General features: G+C 45.2%; 1 protein-coding gene across 1 annotated transcript; it reads left to right on the plus strand.

Annotated features, from left to right (window-relative positions):
• Window positions 1-548: 548 nt before the first annotated feature.
• LOC142573174 (uncharacterized) lies at window positions 549-3,950 on the plus strand. The gene is made up of 3 exons (XM_075682748.1): window positions 549-601; window positions 1,900-2,099; window positions 3,786-3,950. Exons 2-3 carry the CDS (start codon window positions 1,926-1,928, stop codon window positions 3,849-3,851), a joined length of 240 nt encoding a protein of 79 aa, XP_075538863.1. The 5' UTR covers window positions 549-601; window positions 1,900-1,925; the 3' UTR covers window positions 3,852-3,950.
• The last annotated feature ends 19,764 nt before the right edge of the window (window positions 3,951-23,714 follow it).

Consider the following 23,714-nt stretch of genomic DNA (forward strand, 5'->3'; position numbering starts at 1 on the left):
AGAGGTGATCATCATGTTAGCGCTCATTACTAGGAACCACGCAGTTTGCTGAGCCGAGTTCAAAGCTACGGCTTTGGTCTAGGGTGTTTCACCGCTTGTAGATTCTCTTTTTTTTTTTTTTGGCTCTAGGTGCAGACTTTCGTAGCGCCACTTCTCCAGATTCTTCAGATGTGCACCAGTACAAATCAAATCGAGAGCACTGAAGCCCAAGTGGCAGTCGCCTCGTCTCCTGAATAAGTGAGAAACTTCTTAATGAAATCTTCCCCGGATGTGTTGAGGACGTTTGGGAGTTCTTTGACCATGTCTCTTCTCCCTCGGAGGCATTTCTCGGATTCCTGTGATCTTTATCTATACTGTTTCGCTTCTTTGTCGCCTTGGCGGCTCATACTTCATACGGACATTCCGCCCCCGTCGAAGCTGACGCTTTCTAGGCTCGTGACGTCATCTTTTGAAGAGCGCCCGCCCTACCAACGTCCAATGAGGATGCTGGACGTCTCCATGAGAACCGTATTTAAGCGCCATCGAGCCCTGGGAATCGACATCTTTCCCACTTTTCTCCGGTGCTCTTGCAGGCTGCACTGACCGTACACGTGGATCTAAGGTAAGCATCCACGAATGGCATGCTGCATGTTTGGCGGTCGAATGCTTCACCCTCTGTTATTATTTCATGCGCCACATTAAAACCATTACAGCTTCATGAACCGATATTATTCAGGCGACGCTGAGTGCGGGTCCTCGGGCTATCGTGAACGTTAGGCATGTGAGCGACGGCTTTGAGCATGAAATCCAAGTCGAGTGTTACAATTAGGCTGATGAATCACAAAAACACAATGCCAAAACACATTGAAACGACGTTGTGTTTTGTCTGTTCCATTATTGTTTTTCTTGTATGCATATACGTAAAAAATACCTGTTTTGTCATGCTTCTTTGACAAACCGTGAAAGAATGCGTTTGAATGTGACGCTTATATTATTTGTGAAAGTTTTCAGCCACAGTTATTTGTGAAGAGCATGAAAACGTGTTATCGTATCGTTAGTCGTTCACCTATACTGGCGGTTAAGCCAGGCGACACTCCTTGCAGCTGAATTGTCATTTGATAATGGCTCGGAACGCCACAAAGACACTGGGAAATGGAGACAATGTAAGGACTAGAGGTGAGCGGATGAGTAGCCGCGGAGTAGTGCCACTGCTTTGGCAAGCGAAGCTGGATTCGCCAAGGCCTTGACGAAGACAACTTCACTTTTCAGAACATTGGTACAGAATTGAGAAGAATTTTATCCTTTTTCTTGCTCTCAACAAACAAACATGTCATATTTTACGCCTGTGCTGATCATGTTCCATAAGATAGCAAAGAACTTGCATTAGCGGAATGTAGGCAAAAATTTAGTTGGTGGGTCACATGCAATAAATCACACTCAAGCTCTGTTGCCGACGCCTGCAGCTCTAACATCCTTTATCTTGACGATATCTAAGGAACATGCCATTTTCTTTGTGTGTTCATACCTGTCTTTTTACATTAATCGAGGGATTACCCTATCCGGCACTTTTCTGTCAATTTCTTGACAACTAACTGCTGGAAGCGAGTGTGCTTCAACTCACGAGCCGAGGAAGAGGGTACCTTGTAAGTCTGTGTCACGTGTAAGATCTCCAAAACATCTTTCTCGCTTTTTGTCGTTAAGGTTCGCCGCTATTACAACGGAATAACAAAACTGGTTTTTTCTTCAAATAGAACTTCAGTTGGAAAAATACGTGGAGTCCTGTCTTTTCTCGTGTGTGCGTAGCTGCCTGCATCCATTGTAAAATGAACACGAAGGCACGTAACCTTGCAATCGTGTTCCGGATAACCGTTTTGATGTCGAGACTGACAGCACAGTGCCGAAACTTCATTTACTCTATAGGTGATCGAGCGGCGTCTGCCGTCGGCATGGCATCGGTGTCCGTCAAGCTCTCCCTGGTCTTGCTTCTGGCGACGCTGCTGGTGATGCAAGAGGCCTACTGCCAGATCACGTTCTCAAAAAACTGGCAACCAGGCAAGCGCTCCGAGATGTGCTCTCAGAAGGAGGCCCAAGCCATCATCAAGCTACGGCATTTCCTACTGGTACGTGCAACTCACTTCACACATTTCTTGTTTTGTCGATCGGAAAGGCCAGCGCGCGGGTGCAGTTTTATTCCGCAGAATCGGGGAGTCTAGAGTTGGCGCGTGGTAGAACTTATCGTGCGCTTTAGCAGTATTTTAGTTTAACAAGATTTGCCGAACTTCTAAGTCGAGCGAAAATATTGGACAAGAATAGACAACATGAGCGCAGACTAACTTTTATTTGAAAGAACATATATACTAGGTGAAGATGGGCAGAAAGTTAAAATCAGTACAGTGGGACACCAAATAGCAACGTAAAAGCCGGAGCACACAGTTAAGTCACCTTGTCAGACGACCAAACTATCTAGATACTTAACTCTTCATCAATCAGACTAAGCGATGGCACACTGACGCAACTGGGGCCTTTCCCATGAACGCTTCAATGATTTCGCGCGTTCTTTGGTCCTTTTATCGCCTCATAATTTGGTACTTCTCGAAATCACGGGTACAATCGCACGAGGCTGCATAAACAGGTAGGCGGCTACCGCGTACTGTCTAACGATCGTGCATGTTCCTAAGGCGTCCGTTGAGGTATCGTCCCGTCTGTCTTACTTAGCTCCGGCTACAGGCCAGCGGGATTTCGTACACAACACCAACCGTACAGCCGCAAACTATTGCGCGTGCTTCTTGACGCAAACTTTGTTTCTCGGCTTGGTCCAGTTGACCTGTCTGCACAAAGCACCCAGCTTGCTCGACGCGGAAAATACTACGCCAAGTTCAGCGCTTCTAGCTGTTATTTTGAGGCAATGGCTGACTGCGTGTACTTACGGGATGACGGCGGTGGCACTCGGCTTGCTTGTGGTTCTCAGTCTTGAGGCACCATGCGCGCACAACTCCGCTAAAAGCTTGTCAATGTTGCCCGCCAGAAGCCAGCGCGGGTATGCCGATGGAAGTAAACGTCGGAGTTGGGTCTCAAAAATTAGTTCCACTTGGTGCTGGCACGACCTGTTACAATGATACTGGCCCATCATGAAGGTGGAGTGCAGGTAGATGGTTAACAGGTCCATGAGGCCGCTAGTACTTGTGCCGCGTGAATTCTGGAAGCTGACGCCTCCAAACGCGTCGATTTCTTTTACGACCTCGCCACTCACGCCAGGAACTGACAGGGAGCGTACAAGTCCTTTACATCTACCGAAAATGTTCTGGCTGCCGCAAAACACTCCTCCTCCAGGAAGGTTGAAACCACAGCTAGATTTCTTAGAAGGAATGGGTCATCAGTTGGCAGTTCAGAGAGCGACCGCTGCAGAAAGCGACCTATTGGTCGTTTTCTGCAGCGATGGGCTCGGAACAACGGGCATAGAAGTATACCTCCGTCTAACAACCAGCGTTTCTCGATGGAAAGCTCCCACTGGCTCCTACATTCCACACATGCTATTGCTGTAAGAAACAACTATGAGACTGTTCATTTGATTATGTTTTGTATTTGTTAAATTATATGATCGACCAGAACCGGAAATATTTGCTTTCGCACAAATCCACAAAACCTGCATGCAGTCCAAAACTTTTCGCAACAGAGTCTTTGAAGTTGTTGCACTTTGTCGTCATCGCTTGGGTTTTGCATTGGAAACTAAAGCCACACAGTTACGTCGATGCGTGCGTTATGCGTACTGTGCTGATCACAGCGTGAAATTTCTCTCGTCATTTCAGGAGGAGGCCAAACACCTCGAAGAATGCCGCCTTTTTTACGGGAGCGAAGGTGCCAATGAAGACTGACAGAATGTCCTTGTGCCACGTTTATTATTCACGTTCATCACTGATCCTCAGAGCTCACGCATGTATCTGAGGTGTAAACAATAAATGCAGGAAGTCACATCCCACAATATTTCTTGCGTGTACGACTGTCCTTATTGTTAGAGTTCCTTGCACGTAGTATGGCTAACAACAACAACAACAACGACGACGACGACGACGAAACTGTAGTTACTGGACTGTGCTTTCGGCGCTGGTGGCTGTAGATGATACAATCTTTGTGCACTTGTGTGCGTGTGTGTACTTGCTTTTTGATAGTTTCTTGTTTTCTTTTTCATTGAGCAACGAAGTTGAGACTTTGGGATAGCCTGCTATTGCGCTGTCTGCCTTCCCATGCTTCTACATATCAATAAATAATAAAAAACAACACTACGCACGATTCCTAGATAGAATTGTTATGTTGTGCAGGGTTACCCATGCACTCCAAATTTGAGCTAAACTTCGTTGTCTAACGTTTTATTGTAGTGGCAACCATATGAACACCCCAGGCAAATTCCCGTCGTCGTCGTCCCCGTGATGTTCCGTATAAAGTCCAAGTGCGATAACATCGCGGCCGCGCTGTATACGCTGTAGATGCGAGCGAAGGCTTGCGAAGGTAAGCCGAGAAGTATGGTAGCTTGTTGCGGCAGTGTCTTCTCGAGCTAGAAAGGGAGGAAGATGGGGAGGGAGCGCCCCGTCTTCTCACGTGCGCAAGGTGGGCGCTGGGGGCAGCAGGGAGACGTGCGCGCGTTTGAAGGGTGAGGGGGCAGGTTAGTGCGCATCTGCTCTTCTATTCCAGCTGTGGCGGCTGTTCGCGTCCGCGCGCGTCCTATCTTGGAGGCAGTCTGCGCTGGGTTCTAAGGCTAGCCGACCGAATATTGCCGATGGCTTCGTGCGCGTGGTGTTTTCGCTTCTCCCGCGCTTATTTCGCGTTAAAGCGAGGGGCAGCACGACGGAGCATTCACTCGCCGCTGCTACCGCTCTTCACGACGCCAGCGTTCGGAGAGCGAATGTCCGCGGTCATCAAGTGAGATGTGTTCTTGTTTGGCTGTGTGCGCGTAACAACGTGATTGTTAATTTAGTTAGGTAGCGAATGTTCACAGCACTTTATGCAGCTCATAAAATTACTAACCTTATTTTGTATAGCTGTCCAAAAGTTTGCTATACCAGTCAACGCTTCGCCTGTCGGGTGAAACTGCGACCTTTTCTATATAGTGCGCCCCACGTAACTTGAGCCAAATTTTTAATATATACAAATGCCACCTAGCTAGACAGAACCAAAGTAACGTTGTTTGCCGTCGCTTGGAGATGCTCAGATTATTTTTTGCATTCCGTGTAATTGTATCATTAGTCGTAATTTTTCTTGTATTACATGAAAGATTTGCGCGCGACTGGCCACTCGAGGCACTTTGCGAGTATTTGCGGGCTTCTCTCATGCTTTGGAAAACTTTTTTGTCGCCCGTATTAAGCAACAGAAAACTGTAGCGGGAATTTTTCATGTTGCGCTGCAATTTTCTCATCTACACTTTCCAGCTAATTATAATATTCGAGAAGTTAATTAATGAATTAACACTCATTATATAATTAGGCGGAATACAGCCAGCAACCTCAGCATCTGCAAGCGACGGCAAACAACATTACTTTGGTTTTGTCCAGCTACGTGGCCTTTGAATATTTTTAAGGTTTGGCTCAAAGCTACGTGGGACACCAGGTATACTACTGCACAGCTGCAATTGCTTTAATATAGATCACACAAGATACATCGAAACTAAGAAAGTGAGACAAAGACGTCACACACATGATTTCACAATTAAAGAATATTCGTGCAATAAACAGCGCATTTTATTATTTTATTATCCATACGAGAACGGAATGGCCTCAAGTGGCTTATAATACAACAGTGCCCAGTCGATCAATTTTTAAAGCTGGTACAAAAGGCAGTTATACCTGTCGTTTATTTCCTACGTCCTGATCACGTTGTAATTGCATCATGTTCATATTCCCCCATCTTCGCATATGTGTTCTGTTTTTCTGGCGCGTTGTTAATTATTCAATTTGAATATTTGCTTTATTTCTCTAATTCAGTAAGTTCTTTATGTCTATATTATGTGAACTTCTATGCCTACACTACAACTATGTCTTGCACATACCTTCTGTGCCCCCCCCCACTCTTTTCTGTAACTTTAGGGCGAATTTATTTTAGCTGGTGCCAATTATTGTTTTTATTGTTTTATTTTCAGAACCCCACTCCTGTTATAACCCCTTCAAACGGTTGACACTATGGAAAAACACAACAACAACGACAACCACAACGACGACGACTGTAGTATCTCTGTGCGTGCATTATTTAAATGTGTACCTTCACTTAGTGGGGTGCAAATTGTTCTCACCTTTTATCTATGTGTGTCCGTGTCTGTATAGGAAAGTATACTATATATCTTTCGATGCTATGACGTTGTTGGTTCTTATCACACGATGTATCTTTATTACTGTTGTTATTATTATGCGAAAAGGAGTAATCGTCGCCATTATAGGGTGACTACGTCTCTTTCTTTGATTTTCATTTCTATGAAACAACAAGAACAACTGAAGGGGCATTTATTCTCGCGCGAATATAAGCTGAAACATAGAATGATTTTTTCCTTCGGGACGAAAGCTGCGAGAGAAGCTTTTTATTGTTGTGTTGAATGCACACTGGCTGTCGTAACTACGCAAGAGGAATTTGTTTTGCAGCCTGCTCTCATGCACAATGTGGCGACCTTGCTTGTTTTGTCTTCTTATTTCGTCGTAAACAGTCGAAAGTCATAACTCCTTTGAAAGGAAATAATAAGCATATCTGATATTGTAAAAAAAAAAGGAAGCACGGTAACCGAGCTTCCCTTTTATGAGCGAATCACGTAGCGCACCCGCAACCACAAATGTTTGCGGGGGAGAAAGACTGTGAATCTTAGCAGAAACCATCGAAGATTATCGTCACAGTCAGCGATAGCTTTCTTGTGTAACCCGCTGCATATCCCGATATTTCTGACTTGTCAGTCAGAAAGCCTTATGGGCACATCAGCAGGTACAGGAAGTGGCAATCTCGCTACCAGCCACAACTCCAAATGATACCACGACACAGTATATCTTGTTGTAATACAGCACCCCAGTTGAAATTCCGTAGCCACCCCGGCTATCCTTAGTATCCTGGCCGACTTCGTTGCAATGTCTATACATCAACCACCAACGCGGAGGTGTATGTTGCGGGTGGGGCTCTTGCAACTGGCGCGCGCCTTCCTCCCCTCCCCCCCCCCCTAGTGTGTGACGTCACTCGCACGAGCGCCAAACAGTTGCCTTGCTCTTCACTCCTTGCTCTCCTCCCGGATTTTACTATGGGAGATCGGCCAACGTCCATCCGAAGTGGACGAAGTGGCTAAAGAAGGCGATCGCTTTGCTTGTTTTAGTTTGGCAGATATCATCTGGGAGGATTGGCCGAGAATGGGCGCATACCGATATCACATACATAGTGCCAAAGTCGTATGTTCGGGCACATACGGAGTAACCCAATTTGTCTACAAGGTCTGACAGCAGCCAGCACATACCTAGAGACCTAAGTTGACTCTCATCCAGGTTTTTACTGTGGGAGATCGGCCAACGTCTATCCAAAATGGGCGAAGTCGCTAAAGAAAGCTATCACTAAAAAATAAAAATAATAAATAAAGAGAGATTATCGTTGCGTCCAATACATTCTCTCTGGAATCGAATCGGAAAGTGCATTGGATACTATGTCGCACGACCACCACATTGCTTACTTGGGCCCGCATTCACAAAAAGGTTGTAAGCTAGAACTGTTCGTAAAGTGACATGGCAGCCAGTCGCAATGTTGGACATAGTACTTGCGAAGGCGGCCGGCCAATGGCGAGCTGCACTTACAAACGACAACCTTTTTGAATTCGGCCCTTGAATTACCCGAACGGCAAAAACACGAAGAACGAAGGTAACAGTGAACACCAGGAACAGCGAAAGAAGGGCAAATTACGGTAATGAGAAACCTGTGAAGATTTTCACTTCTGAAAACTCTTTTTACAATAGTGAGTGTAAAACTCCTGCGGAAAACCAAGGAAAGCATCGGGGAAATTAACTGTGGTTGAAATTGGAATGTAGAAAATAATGAAGAAAATGGAAAGGAAATTGGACGAAAAGATAATCTGTCGCCTCTGGGAGCCGAACCTGCAAGCTCCTCTTTACGCGTGCCTTGCACTTCCAATTGTGCGACGGCGACGGCCATCAATTCGTCGACTAACTTGGCCGTTTATGTTTACTAGATCTAGCCCTAGAAGTGTTAGCCAGCGCCACTCAGAGCCATGGTGGGCGGATGTGGAACATCCTTTTGGCCTAATGGCGTCACGTAACACGCGACCCTTTTTTAAAATTATTTTCTACATTCCAATTTCAACAACACTTAATTTCACCGATGCTTTCCTTATATATATAGCTTTACTGTCTGTGGGCTTTATTTGGTCATGATTTAAAAAATCGAGCCACTCGTTCTTCTTCTTCTCTCGTTTATTCATTGCGAGCGTCTCGAATTTGACAACCTTGATGTCATTAGGTAGCATGCGAGGGTTTATAAGCCCCGTGCCTTCTTTCCTAAGATCCCGTGTTATGTGACGCCGTTGGGCAAAAAGGATGTTCCACATCCGCCCAGCATGGCTCTGAGTGGCGCTGGTAGCACTCCTAGTGCTATATATAGTAAAGATAAATACCCAAGTTAGTGGACGAATTGATGGCCGTCGCCGTAACACAATTGGTAGTGCATCGTACGCGTAATGCGGATATTGGGGGTTCGGCTCCCACCGGCGACAAGTTGTCTTTTCGTCCACTTTCATTTCCCTTTTCTTCATTATTTTCTACATTTAGATTTTAACCGTGGTTCGTTTCCCCGATGCTTTCCGCGGCTTCATTGTTTGTCGCCTTTATGTGGTCATATGGTATAAATGTAATTTTACATAACGAAGAAATGTTCGACACTGCTTTTGACAGAGCAAAGACATCACATTAAATTGCGCTGAAGAGGACAAGAAGGCGGGCGCAAAACGGCAGGAAGAACGTTGCGTAAACATGCAACTTGGCCTTACTGTGCGGGCATTTCTTCACATGAACAGTCTACATTAAAACGAAGGGCACTTAATAAGGCGATAGATCTCATAAAACACATGGCGTGATTATGACCAACACGAGAACAAGGTGAGAGCAGGAGCTCTCACAATTTTGGCTTGAATTTTCATCTCCCGCATTCCTCGTGTTCTCCATGGTGTGATTAGGGGCTGAATCTTACAACGGTTCGGAAAACGAACCGCTTACATCACTAAATGTGCCACTCCCAAGCCGGAGGTGAAAGAAGGGCAGGACGCGACCAATAGACGAGAGGGTGCTGCTTCTGAAGTGTACGTCATCATATGACGAGCTAATCGAGGAACTGCAGAATGTTTCTGCTTGCTAAATAAATATAATATATAAATTAAATATTATACGGCAAGTTCTAAAGTATAAACTTGTGGTGCCAGACGTTTACGCAATGAAGAAGTAATTTATTAATGTCATTCTTTTTTATTCTCAGCCGACAGGTGGTATTGCAAACGTAAATGAGTTGGCAGAGCGCAGCGCTATGTCGTCTGCTACCAGGAGCTTGCACGATGCATGCAACAGGAATGCACTGCCAGCACTTCCTAAGCAGCGAGCGCAACAAAATCGTGAACTGGTTCTTAGGAGGCCTTTACTAGCTGACTATATCAATTTTGCTTCGTTTTTTGCCCTGCGTCATCGGCTCGGACATGACTCGCTCGCCGTCGCGCTGCCGCTATTCCTGCGATCTGCCCCACGGCGCGCCGCAGGATAGAAGTAATGGAACTTGAAATCGGGCATTACGATATACGGGCCCTGCAGTGCCTGCGCGAAGTAAAATTGAAGAGTGTGGTGCTGACGGTGCGCGCTGTGCCGTGAAATTGAGGAGCAAAGTACGGCACTACCGAACTAGAAAAAAAAAGGGCAGCCAAATAAGAGATCTTCACAATATCTATCCGTCCTGACTGTATAGCTTTATCAGCCTAACGAATGAAGCGCTGGACCAGCCTAGGTTGAACCCTTCTGATTCACGCTGGCGATAGCACTGGGAATTCGATCTCACCATGCAAATATCTCCTTGGCATTGGCTTTGAAGTGGAGGTCACGGGAAAGCTGACCCAGCCCTTCTACCGGCCAACGCAGTAATTGGGAGACCAACTTCGTTGACAGTGTCGGCAGCAGAGATCTAGGCTATTCCGATGAATACTTCGCTTCCGACCGACTTCTGGGAGCTTCAGGCCGGTGGCGATGAACCCCAGCGCGCAATTCCTTCCTCTGCGTGGCATGACCACTCGTACGCTTGCTCCCGAGCCTCCTCCAATTGATAGCGTAGCCAGCAAAAGGTCTACTTAGAAAGCCGGCCGGGGTGGTGCAACTCATTATCCGTCATTTCTTCAAATGCGTATCACACTTCCAGCCGTGGTCGACACCGAAAGAGCAACGCCAACCAGACGACAAAGGCAAGTAATAGCCTCCGATGCAGCCAACGTACGCGCGCGCGACGCCCACGTGTCTCCGGGGTCGTGCGACCGGCGCGCGCGGCCAGGCTCGCAAGCCGACAGCCAAGCCACAGCAACGGAACCCAAAGCGGACTACCCCTTCACCGGTCCCGCTCTTAGCCAAGGACGGGTTCGCTTTGGAAATGATTGACAGATGCATGACGTGATCATAATTTGCGATGTCGATCCGGTGTCTCTGACGGCCTCTGAAGCAAGCAAAATTTTGACCAATCTGATGAGGCCAAGTGAACCGGTTCCCTTCCGAACCGTTATAAGATTCAGCCATAGGTGTTTGCTTTGCGGTTCGAAACCTCTGGCAAAGGCTTATGCGCTATTTAGGTTTCCAGCGCTAAATAAAAGTTTTCTGACAACTTTCTCGTAATGTCTATTTCCCGCTTTAAACTTATCTTCTTCAAAGCGACACATGCTTTCCTCGCGACAGCATATATAGGTGGGATTCCCACCTATATATACTGTGGCGAGGAACGCATGTGTCGCCTTGAAGAAGACAAGTCCACTTGTTGAAACGTTGGCTCCTGCTTTCACCTTGTTCTCGTTTTGCTCGTCTTGAATTTCCATCTCGCGCCTTCCCCGTGTTTTCCACTTTAACCTTGTGTGCTTGTTTGGCCCTGCATCATTTCGCAGTGGTTACCATGCCTTCTTGGAGTATCAAAGCAATGGGTCAGGATATGTTGAGGCGATGCTTTCATCGCAATGTATGTGTTTGTGCCAAGAAGCCAGTTTCACAGTGTGACCTTAAAAAGCGATGCTTGCGTCGAAGCAATGAGCAAGAAGAATAAAGAACTTAGGTGCTCGACTTTTAATGAAAACCATATTAAGGGAACAGAAGGTGAAGACAAGGGATAGCGCATTTTCAAAACTGGACTGTATAACTATTCACAAGTGAGGGTTAGATTTACGGTGACCTTAACATTCTTAATAACGATACGGAAAAATGAAAGTGCATGACAAACTTTACTGCCAATGGGAGCCGAACCCACGACCTCAGCATAACGTGTATGGTCCTTTGCTAATTAGGCTATGATGACAACGAATTATGTGCCGTTAGATCCTTTACGCGTTAAATTATCTAAACATGCAAAAGGTAGCAAATCAATGTATTCACGAATTACTAACCTGTTAATGCTTCAGTTGTCGTCAACACTTTTATTCTTTATTCAATCCCCGCAGGGGCGTCTGCGTCAGCAGGCGTTTGGTGTGTTGCTACACCACGTACCCGAGCACACGAGGGTTGGACCCTCCCGCGTGTAGCCGTGCGCGGCTTAGCCGTGTCTGGGGAAAGGGGGATCCTGGAGGTTGAGCTGATGCTGGGTGTTTGGACCTTTAAGGCCCCCCGGCAGAGGCAACACACCTCTTTGGCCTCTGCTTCACATAGACGGCACCTCCAGACTGACCCACCTGGAGGAAATCGGCAGTCGCCTTTTCCTGTCTCTCTCTTCACACACCTTCGTCTTTCTCTCTCACTTTTAGTCTTTCCTGTCTTCTTCTTTCTTCTGATAACTTCCAACATTCCTGGCGGCGAGGGTTAACCTGGTGTGCTATGACCTACCTTGGTTATAACATATGTGGTTATAGCGACGACGTACAGTTGGCATGGTAGAGCTTGTTTCACCACATACCTTGCCTTGTCCCCTTGTTGGGCTCGGTGGTGGGTGACTAGCATCGTCGCTGAATACTCAGCATATTTCATGGGAACTTCCAACCCCTTCTCAACTGATCGTCCCTTTAAAAGGGGGCGCACCGATGCTACATTTCAGTTTTCTCTCAAAGCCACTCAGACTTTCCCGAAATTTCACGTTGTTCACAGTGATAAACCTGACAAGAAGGCAAGGACGATTTCGCCATTCATTGTGGCGAAGTATCTCACAGAGACCATTGGAGGCGGCTATAAAATCACCAAGCTGGCCAGTGGCGACTTATTACTCGAATTGAAAGACAAAGCACAATACGACAAGCTAACGAACCTTGTCGAACTTGGAGACATCCCCGTCAGCGTAACAGCACACCGAACCATGAATACGGCCAAAGGCGTAATTTCTGACATTGACTTGATGGACTTGACCGAAGAAGAACTCCTGGAAGGATGGAAGGATGAAAATGTAATAAACGTACAAAGAATAAAGATCAGACGGGACAACAAGGAGCTGCCAACTAAACACCTGATAGTTACCATTGGCTCTAACACGTTACCAGAGACATTAGAAACTGGATATATCAAAATCAGAGTACATCCATACATCCCCAACCCGCGACACTGTTTTAAATGCCAGAGGTTTGGCCACGCTTCCCAGAGCTGCCGAGGGCGGCTAACATGTGCGAAATGCGGCATCAATGATCACTCTGCAGATGACTGTAAGGCTGAGCCCCGTTGTAGTAATTGTAACGGTGGCCACCCTGCATATTCTCGATCATGCGCAGTCTGGAAAAAAGAAAAAAGAAATAATTACGATAAAGATAAAAGAAAACATAACTTTCAGAGAAGCAAGACAACGCATCTCACCAACATTTGCACAGAGCACATCTTTCGCCGAAGTGGCACGTCGGGGGGCAGTACCACAACGGCACTTGGCGGACGCCAGCGCGACGCATTGCGAGCGTGCGGCAACGCCACCCGCCCCCACGGTGGGAGCAGCGAAGGCTGCCCTACCTCTCTCGAATTTGTCCATAATGGAGGCCTCTGCTGGTGCTGGCACCAGTCAGCCCAGCTCCGAGGTCAAGACAAGCCCACCAACCACGAGGACGGTGGGCTCCAAGATACAAGGCCTTCGCGGAAAACACACCACTCGCAAGAGCGCGTGTTCAGTGCCTCTCAAGAGGCCATGGACACAACACCCAGTCAGAAGGCGCAGTTGACGCCTAAGCAGCGGCGCGACATTGTTGACCGCTCCAGGAAAGACAAAACTCCAATTACAGGGCCCCAAAAGGGCACTGTAAGCTAAATCAAGTTCATTCTTTTTGACACATAGCACAACATTTATTTTAATATGGATACACTAATTATTCAGTGGAGTATCAGAGGCCTGCTTTGCAACCTCGATGATGCCCAAGAAATCCTTAAAGAACTAACTGCAAAAGTGCTGTGTGTCCAAGAGACTCATTTGAAATCTGAACATAAACACTTCCTTCGTCACTATTATATTTTTCGGAAAGATCGCGACGATGCCCTCGCATCATCTGGCGGCGTAGCCATTATAGCTGACAAATCTATAGCCTGTCAACACTTACGGCTACAAACACCCCTCGAGGCAGTGGCCGTTCGTGATGTACTTCTAAATAAACTGATAACCATCTGCTCTTTATACATACCGCCGCATTTTCAGCTTCACAAACAAGAATTCCAAACATCAATAGATCAGTTACCCGAACCATATCTTGTGCTTGGAGATTTAAATGCACATAGCAACCTATGGGGCGACTCGCGCTGCGACGCGAGAGGTCGCCTGATTGAACAGTTCCTTTTTTCTTCAGGTGCATGTCTTTTGAATGGGAAGGAGCCCACGTATTACAATCTGGCAAACAAAACATACTCCTCAATAGACCTTAGCATTGCATCTCCTACTCTTCTACCTTACTTAAAATGGAAAGTTATTAAAAACCCATACGGGAGTGACCATTTCCCTGTAGTTCTAAGCACACCAATGTGTAATGAATGCCTTCCACAATTACCTCGCTGGAGAACTGACTCAGCTGACTGGGAAAAGTTAAAAAATCTTGCTTCTTTATCTTGGGACGACATGTATGCTTTAAGCATAGACTCCGCGGTTTAATATTTTACGGTTTTTCTCCTTGGCACCTCCTCCAAATGTATCCCTGTAACAAGTGGATTGTCCACAAAACGACATCTTCCGTGGTGGAACGATGAGTGTCGAATAGCGCGAAAGAAGCAAAACAAGGCATGGGGTTTACTCCGGGATTCTCCGACAGCAGAAAATCTAGTCAATTTCAAGCAGGTCAAATCCCAGGGTCGGAGAACGCGGCGACAAGCTAGAAGAGAAAGTTGGAGAAAGTATATATCGGGCATTAACTCTTACACTGATGAAACAAAGGTTTGGAATAGAGTGAATAGAATAAAGGGTCGACAGCCTTACTCGCTGCCTTTGGTGAATACTCAAGGCGACAGCATGGAAGATCAGGCGAACTTTCTTGGCACACATTTCGAACAGATATCCAGCTCGTCGCACTACTCTGAAACATTCCAAAGGTACAAAAGTCAAATAGAAGGAATACCACCAGACCGGAAAAGCACAAAATGCGAGGCATACAATAGACCTTTGTGCATGGCAGAGCTTCAGACAGCCCTAAACAGCTGCAACAAATCTGCCCCCGGTTCTAACCGCATCCTATATGAAATGCTAAAACACCTGCCGCCTGAAACACAAAAAACCCTTCTTTGTCTTTACAATTATATATGGTCGTCCGGCCAATTTCCCTCTGCTTGGAAAGAGGCCATCATAATTGCTATATTGAAACCGGGTAAGGACCCTTCTTTGGCAAATAGTTATAGGCCTATAGCATTGACGAGCTGCTTATGCAAAGTTTTTGAGAAGATAGTAAACAGTCGCCTGGTACATTATCTAGAAATAAACAAGAAATTAGATCCATATCAATGTGGCTTCAGAGAAGGCAGGTCGACGACAGATCAGCTTGTACGCATGGAAATGTACATCAGGGATGCGTTTGTCCACAAACAGCTTGTGTTATCAGTGTTTCTTGACACGGAGAAGGCGTATGATACTACGTGGCGCTTCGGGATCCTTCGGGATCTTTCTGCAGTGGGCATTCGCGGCAACCTGCTGAGAATAATTGAAAGTTATCTCTCTGACAGGACATCTCATGTTAGAGTTGGCAACGTACAGTCTCGACCATTTATACAGGAGACAGGTGTACCGCAGGGTGGAGTACTGAGCTGTACATTATTTATTGTTAAAATGAACTCCCTCCACACCGTACTGCCTCGAACACTCTTCTACTCCGTCTATGTGGACGATGTACAGATAGGGTTCAGGTCATGCAATGTTAGCATTTGCAAGAGGCAGCTACAACTTGGCTTGAATAGACTCTCAAGGTGGGCGGACGAGAATGGTTTTAAGTTTAACGCCCAAAAAAGCCCATGCGTCTTATTTTCAAACAGGAGAGGTGTACTACCACAACCAGACATTAACCTTAATGGAGAAAGACTAACTGTTAGCCCTGAACACGAATTCTTAGGTGTTATCCTGGACACAAAGCTTAACTTCATTCCCCACTTAAGATATCTTAAAGAAAAATGCCTGAAGACCATGAACCTCCTCAAGCTGCTCTCTCGAACAATTTGAGGCAGTGACAGGAAGTGTCTGCTTAGCCTCTATAAGAGTCTCGTACAATCACGCCTCGACTACGGAGCCGTGGTGTACCACTCCGCAACAGAGACTGCGCTAAAGATTCTCGACCCAATCCACAACCTCGGTATACGACTGGCAACAGGCGCCTTTAGAACGAGCCCTGTTGAAAGTTTCTATGTTCAGTCCAACGAATGGTCCTTACATCTACGCAGAACATTCCTAAGTTTATCATACTACACTAAAGTAAAATCAGACACCGAACATGCATGCCATTCCATCGTTAGCGACCTCTCCGCTGCCAGACTTTACCGTAACCGCCCACTTATTAGAACTCCTTTGAGCCTGCGCTTGGAAGCAATGGCAGAAAAAAAACAGACATACACTTCCCAGAAAATATTCTAATGCCTCCCACTCGCCTTTCACCGCCTTGGGAATGGCAGACCATGGAGTGCGATATCTCTTTTGTTGCGATAACGAAACATGCACCTGAGGCACACATACTATCACACTTCCTCGAACTCCAAGCGAAGTACTGCTGTGCCGAGTTTTATACAGATGTTTCCAAGTCATCTGCTGGTGTCGCGTATGCAGCTCTTGGGCCATTCTTTTGCACCTCCGGGGCTCTAAATCCCAACACAAGTATCTTCACAGCTGAAGCGTACGCGATACTCTCAGTTGTAAAACATATCAAAGAAATATCAGTAAGGCCATCATTTTCACAGATTCATTAAGCGTAATAAGGGCCTTAATGAGTTTTCGAAAACATAAGAACCCTGTTTTTAATGAACTATACACACAACTATGCCTAGCATTAATGTACAACCAAAACATCGTCCTATGTTGGGTACCTGGCCATAGGGGCATAAAAGGTAATGTAGCTGCTGACGAAAATGCAACGTCAGTCGCCTTTAATGAAACGGATATGAATAAACCTATACCAGCAAAAGAACTTAAGCCCTTCTTACGCCACAAACTGAGGAAGTACTGGCAGGACCAATGGGATAATGCAGTATTGAATAAGCTACACGTTATCAAACCAAAATTAGGGGACTGGATAACTGAAAGAACAGCAAGACATAAGGAAGTGCTTCTGTGTAGATTAAGAATAGGACATACGTACGCCACTCACTCCTACCTTTTGACGGGAAGCGAACCTCCGACATGTACCAAATGTGGCAACATGCTTACAGTTATTCATGTTCTTATCCAATGCACTGAAATAGAGGCAGAAAGGAAAAAGTACTTCCCCTCCGCTTATCTCCAACACATACCCTTACATCCAGCATTCTTTCTGAGCAATGAACCCCTTTTTACTTTTCGAACAGTATTAAACTTTTTAACTGAAACTGACACCTTAAATGTAATTTGGCCACGCTACTTGTAGCACGGCCTCCACCTGGAGGTCGTAGCTGCAATGAAACCATTTTCTAGAGCACGTGCCTCCCAGCCCTTGCTTTCAAGGCCTTGCTGAGGCACTAGTGCTGCAGCCATTGCATATTTTTCTGATCATCCATATCTCGTGAAACATCTATTTTCATCGCAGACACGATCAATCACTGTCATCTTTCTATACTTGTACTTTACGCACTTCGGAGCGAATAAATTTTAGGCCCTTTTACAGCCACATTGCACCATTGTATATTTTGCACTTTCTAGCGAATATATTTAGGCCACTATGCAGCCGTGTATCTAATACTCCCCACAATCAACACTCACATATCATTGACAAGCACGGATCATGGACTTGGCGCTCTTTGGCCACATCTGGCCCTTGCGCCAATAAACTCTACAAATCATCGTCATCATCATCATCATCATCTTTATTCAACATCATTATCATAATAATGTTGGGTGCGTCGACAAAAAGCCAGAAGAAAGGCTTGACAGAGGTCGACGCACCCTACAATGACTTGGCAACAGTATCACAGTGTATCATATAGCATGTGTAAAGCATTCGCAATAGTAACATTGACACAAATGAAACTGTATTTGAATATTACGGGCAAAACAAAAGCAAGCACAAAGCACTATGACAAAAGTTTCAGCAGTACATCAATTTACATCAATTTACATCAATTCACAGCGCGTTATTTAACGTCTGTGGAAGAATGTAGCTAAGCATGTGGCGACCATAATTCGTTCGCGTTTTAGGCACAAACCACGTGAAACCAGTGCGGGTAGCATACTTAAGTTCCTTGCATTTCAAAATTGCCGGGTCTAACATAAATGTATTATTCTGTCTTATGCTTGTTTTATACCGCCTTAATAGTAAATTTTCATGCAGTTGGGGAAGGGGGGTGATGCTAAGTGACGCAAAGATCGGTGCGGTATGTTCAAATCTCGAAGCATTAACAATATTTCGAGCAATTCTCTTCTGAAGCATGTGTAGCCATCTGATATTGGTGAATAATGTGGTGCCCCAGACCAAGATACAGTAATTAACGACTGAAGAAAACAGTGCATTGTACAGCATTTGCTTAACACTCTTCGGTAGGAAATATCGCAGTCGGGACATGATACCAATAACCTTTGACAACTTACTTCTGACCATTTCAACGTGCTCGTCCGACGATAAGTTTTCGTTAAAGAAAACACCCAGACTTTTGACTACGGGAACTATTTGAATGGACGACGAACCCATCTTTAAGCAGATCTGCGGAGTAGAAGCAATCTTGTTACGAAGCCGAAGTTATACAGCTTTACTTTTTTTCATAAACCTAACAATAATTACAGGACCTAGAAATGGTATGAAAGATTTGGTGCCTTTGGAGCCTAATTTTAGCGAGAAGTAAGTGCCGGAAACGGTAAAGGGCACAAGCTTCTTCGGATGCCACTTTTAAAGATGTGACTGTGCAAAGCGATGCTTTCTCCGCAGTATGGATCATTATGCGGCAAAGCTAGCTCTTCAGGGTTTGGGACATTTCTTTGAGGCGCGCCGCAGCCATAGAACGTGGCGGGGGGGAATTGAAAGACTGAGGAAATCGGGTGGTAGCTAGTGTGAGTGTCAGTGCATATCTAGCTATTTTAATGCAATTTATGGAGAGAGCAATGAAACTATTTACTGCATAATGTTGACTAACCGGTTACATTTGCCGAATCAATAGCGACACAATGCAAGATATGTCGCCAATGTTTTTTATTAGACTTATATTAACACTATTGAAAACTACCGTGTAAGTCAGATTGGTACGAGCTTTCTGGAAAATAAGAATATGTTTCACTGCAAGATTTTCGTCGACTGAAAGTAGTTACATACCGTGAAATTTAGTCTATGGCGGTAGCGACATGGACGTGGGCGGGGGGGAGGGGGGTTGTATTTAGGCAGAAGTCTGTGATTCCTTTGCAATATATTCGTAGAGATCGAGTACTACATGTTCCGTGTTCACAAGTTCCCTGCAGGAAATAGTTGGAGAATGCCTTTCCCTGAATGTGGATGCTCCATTTCTGGTACTGTACGGGCATTTCCCTATGCCACCAAGGGAGAAACGCGCGTTATTGTGTCTTGTTGTTGGGCAGGAATCTCACGTGATTTCAAAATCGCTTTTGAGGATGTCCTCGATTGTTCTGTTGCGTGAGCCCATATATTCAAACCAACACATTCGGACAAACCTAAATTGATGCGTTATTGATTTTCTTTTTCTTTTTTTCTGTGCGTCTACTTCTCACTATCTTTCTTGAAATGTTTTCTGTACCCAGACAACGATACTTCCAGCTTTTTTTTTCTCCAACGTTTTCTTTTGAAACCATAACAACGGTGCATTGCAACTAACAACGTTTTCCGAAGGCAGTGATGCTTTTCTTCGTGCGCAAATAAAATCAACTCAGAAACTGTGCGTGTGTAAATGAAGTGTAGCATAAAAAGCAGAATGTCCTGCGCACGTTTCTTGAACAAGGTGGAGAGAACGAGGGCACTAAATATAATTCAGTAAACTGAGTAAACCACAAAGAGCAAGCCGTTGTTCACCTTCAGAGGCTTTTGTGCACGCACAATTCACTCACTCACTCATCACTTACAAGCGTACAATAATCGCTGTGGTAAGCCGATACTTGGAACCTCGCGCTCTCCATATAACCAGTCTAGTTTGTAAATGCTGCCATCTAACGGCGACGGCGAGAACTCTTGCGGCAGATGCTTCGGGCAGCAACAGCAGGGAGGCGCCGTAGTAGAAGTGCTAGCTCAACGCAAGCTGCAGTCCACGTGAAGCCGTTTTCTGCCACTGCGTTAGCTTTTGCAAACAGCTATTAGACACTTAAAACTTTTACTGCAAAAATAAGTTATGAGCTGGGAAATGTACCGACCTAGTTCGTTGGTTGGTTTGTTCTTCGTTCGTTCCTTCGTTCGTTCCAAAGCAGTCGCGCTTCGGTGGCTGGTAAATGAGCTCATTTTTAGTCCTTGTGAACTATAAGTCGGATCAGGCTTAGCGGGACGTTTGAAAAATGTATGCAAGAGAACTACAAGCGCGAGCCTTCGGAGGTATAAAGTGCGTACTTCGTAGAATATACTGGATGAGTTATCGGGACGCTTAGAAGCTTGCTCTAACACAGCTGACTATCGGACCAGAGTAAAACTTTTCTGGAATAGAGTGAGTACGTTGAATAATATATCGGATTAGATTCACAAGAATGAGGTGCGATTGTGTAATTAACAAAAAAACAATCAAATGCTTTTTCTTTATTCGGGAATAAATTCACACTAATTTAAACGCGCTGCAGAGATCATCTACCGATTAAAGCAATAGCCGTGTAAAAAATAAAACCCAAAGCGAGACTAAACTTTTCAAGGACGCATAATACATGTACACCCCAATGCATCTATGAGGAACAATTTACTGCATGCGTTATTAGTGGATATACAAAAAATTGAAAGTACTGCGGGGGCTACTAAAACGCCTCGTAAAAGTGAATATAATCTTGAAATTCTCTATGTTAGCAGGTCTTACGGTTAACAGTCTTAGTCCATGTAAAAAAGGGAATAAATTATTTGAGCCGGAATTTTATACAGATATGGGGGTGCGTGCATTGAAAATAACTTGAAGAAGTCGCAAGCGTTTAATTAAGGACCTTCTTGAGAGTGATGGCGACGGCGGCGGCTTAGGAATGATCACGTGAATATCGCGTGTCGCAGGAACAAAATAATGTTCAACGACGTGCCTCACAGTGACGTCACGTGCTTTGGCGGGATAGTGTTACAACCTTACTGGTCTTTGAGAAATGATTTCTCAAACTCGCATATTTCTGCTCAGAGGGCTAGTAGCAGCTGTTCACACTAAAGGAGTTAAACGAGTCGACACTACACTCGATGTGCGTGTGCGTGCGTGCGTGCGTTATGTCACATTTGAAGGCTTTTTTACTGTGCGGCAGAAACTTAAAATGGAACTTACGATATAAAATTTGGCAGGTGTGCACGAGAATAGAACTGATTATCGCACTTAAACTTACAAACATATTAATAACCGACGTGGACGCAGCAGCAATTCTTGCAAGACAACGTTTGTTTCACGAAACATGTGGGTTTATGTATGCACGGTGGATCGCTTATCGCCACACATGTGATAAGCTTAAAAAGAAACATGTGCAGTGCATGAGTTATCCAGCCAGTCCACGCAGCTATCACACATACTTAGAAAGATAGTTGATCAAATGACTTCAAAAAGCATGCGCGGAAAAATGCAGTGGGCGTTCAAAGGCTGGCACTTAACAAGATGACTTGTGGTCTGCGGCATGAATTAATATTGATCACGGTGACGAAATAATACACTTTTAGTCTAGTGAAAAAATTAAATTATGGGTTTTACGTGCCAAAACAACGATCTGATTATGAGGCACGCCGTAGTGGGGGACTCCGTATTGATTGTGACCACCTGGGATTCTCTAACGTGCACATAAATATAAGTACATGGTTGCTCTTGCATTTTGCCCCCATCGAAATGCGGCCGCCGTGGCAGGAATTCGATCCCACGAGCTCGTGCTTAACAGCGCATTACTAAAGGCACGAAGCAACCATGGCGGTTTTTTTTTTTTGTTGTTGTTGTTTTTAGTCTGGGGAATGAAGTAGGGCTCGTGCATTTGGCTTCAGCGCCAAGAGAGGAGAATTTAAAGGCTGGATTTGCGCTCCACTCTTCTCTGACGTTTTTGGCAGTTGAATATCGCGTGTGACATAAGTAACAATTCGTGATTATATTTTATGTGCTGTAGCACGTGTCTACGTATCTATTTATACGCGGATGCAGAATCAGGTCTAAATTAGGGGTAAGGCTGCAAATTTGCACGTGCACTTTACCGAGGGCCATGTAAAAAAATCAGAGCCCGCACTTTCTTTCAAGCGGGATTGTTTTGGCGAAATTTGTTGTTCGATGAAGTTAGGCTATACCGAGTAGGATCTGTCTGTGCTGATGCATTGCAGAGGAACGTAGCCGAACTCAAGTTCGAGTTATTCTTGAGTGCGTTACAGAGACATGCGCCTTCCTGCACTGCTCCATTGAGCAGCAGCAAGGCCACACCGATTATTTTTTTCTGCCTCCATAGCAGTTGTCAAATACAAAATAGATAAACGGGCAGCAGGAGCGTCGCGAGATTTTTTTTCTTCAGCTTAAGGCAATTTTTACTACGCTTTAGAACCCTTTCACAGTTATGGCCCTTACCCAATAACACAGGTAGCCAGGCTGCCCATAGCGTTGTTCTCATCTCTCTTATCTCAGAAATACATGTTCAGTTTCCTACAAAGGAGTCGTACTGGCTGCACCTATAGGCATATACGTAATTACTAAGTCCAGACGAAATTGCCTACGTAGCTCTAAGAAATCTGGAGCAGAAGACTCGGAGAAAGCTTCTGGCCTACTACAAGTAATTGGTGACATCGTAACTCAACTGTGTAGAGTTCTAGTATGTTGGTTCCTCTTATTAAACCTGGAAAATCTCCGCTTTATCTGATATTATATCGCCGAACCGCACTGGTAAACTGTGCCAGATGATGGAACATATGATTCTCCACGTCTAGAGTTGTGCTCAGAGCGCTATAACGTTTACCGTGATTCATCGATGGACTTGCGGAGACGCGATCTCTTCGATCGACAATGCCATCAAATTTATGTCTTATGTTCACGATGTACGAGCAAAGAAGCCTCTAGCCACTCGCGGTGATGCTTTTCATTATTGTTAAAGGTGCTTCTGACAATTGCGCCCATGAAGTCCGTCTTCGGTTCGCTAAAAACCATTGGAATCAGCTGACGAATGTTCAAGTGGATCTTCGATTACGTGAGCAAGCGCAGCTCCTTTGAGCTAACCGAGGATTGTTCAACTGTCCTCCCTTACACTTCTCGTGACGTCCTGCGGGGCGGGCTATTGAGCGCTACGTTACCCTTCATGGGACAGTGGCTAACTTTTGTCTCACATTTATGGTTTATATCAAGAGCATTTAATGGAATAATGGCACTAAACTGCACCACATTGACCAGTGCTATCTGCCGCATTCTTAGTGAGCTATTGAGCTGTTTTGTGCTTTTCTGGCAGCTGTCGCTGGCAGCAAAAATTTTGTCTTGCTGCGTATGCTTTGCTGCATCAACGTCATTTTCAAGCTAAATCTTCGGAGTCAGAACAGCAAACTTAGATGCCCGGCAAATTCACACGATTGCTTTTTTTTTCTTTTACTGAAGGCCCATGTATTCACTTCAAGACATATGGGAGCTGCTTGTTGATGAACCGTGAATGTGAGATCTACAAGCAGAGGACAAACAAAATAAAAAGGAACTGACTGCACATACGGCAGGAGGAAAAACTTCCATTGGGCCAACAGACGGTTACGACCCCGATTCCCAGCACTTCGCTAAATGAGGCGATGCAGATGGTTATCAAAGAAAACTATGTTTGTATACTGTAAATGTCAAGTCCCGCTCTTGTGGGATATC

The sequence above is a fragment of the Dermacentor variabilis genome, chromosome 1, assembly GCF_050947875.1.
Source record: "Dermacentor variabilis isolate Ectoservices chromosome 1, ASM5094787v1, whole genome shotgun sequence".
NCBI lineage: Eukaryota > Metazoa > Arthropoda > Arachnida > Ixodida > Ixodidae > Dermacentor > Dermacentor variabilis.

Coding starts and splice junctions, on each gene's coding strand:
- LOC142573174 (XM_075682748.1), top strand. CDS start 1,926: ATGGCATCGGTGTCCGTCAAGCTCTCCCTGGTCTTGCTTCTGGCGACG. Junction 2,100..3,785: donor AGCTACGGCATTTCCTACTG/GTACGTGCAACT, acceptor TCGTCATTTCAG/GAGGAGGCCAAACACCTCGA.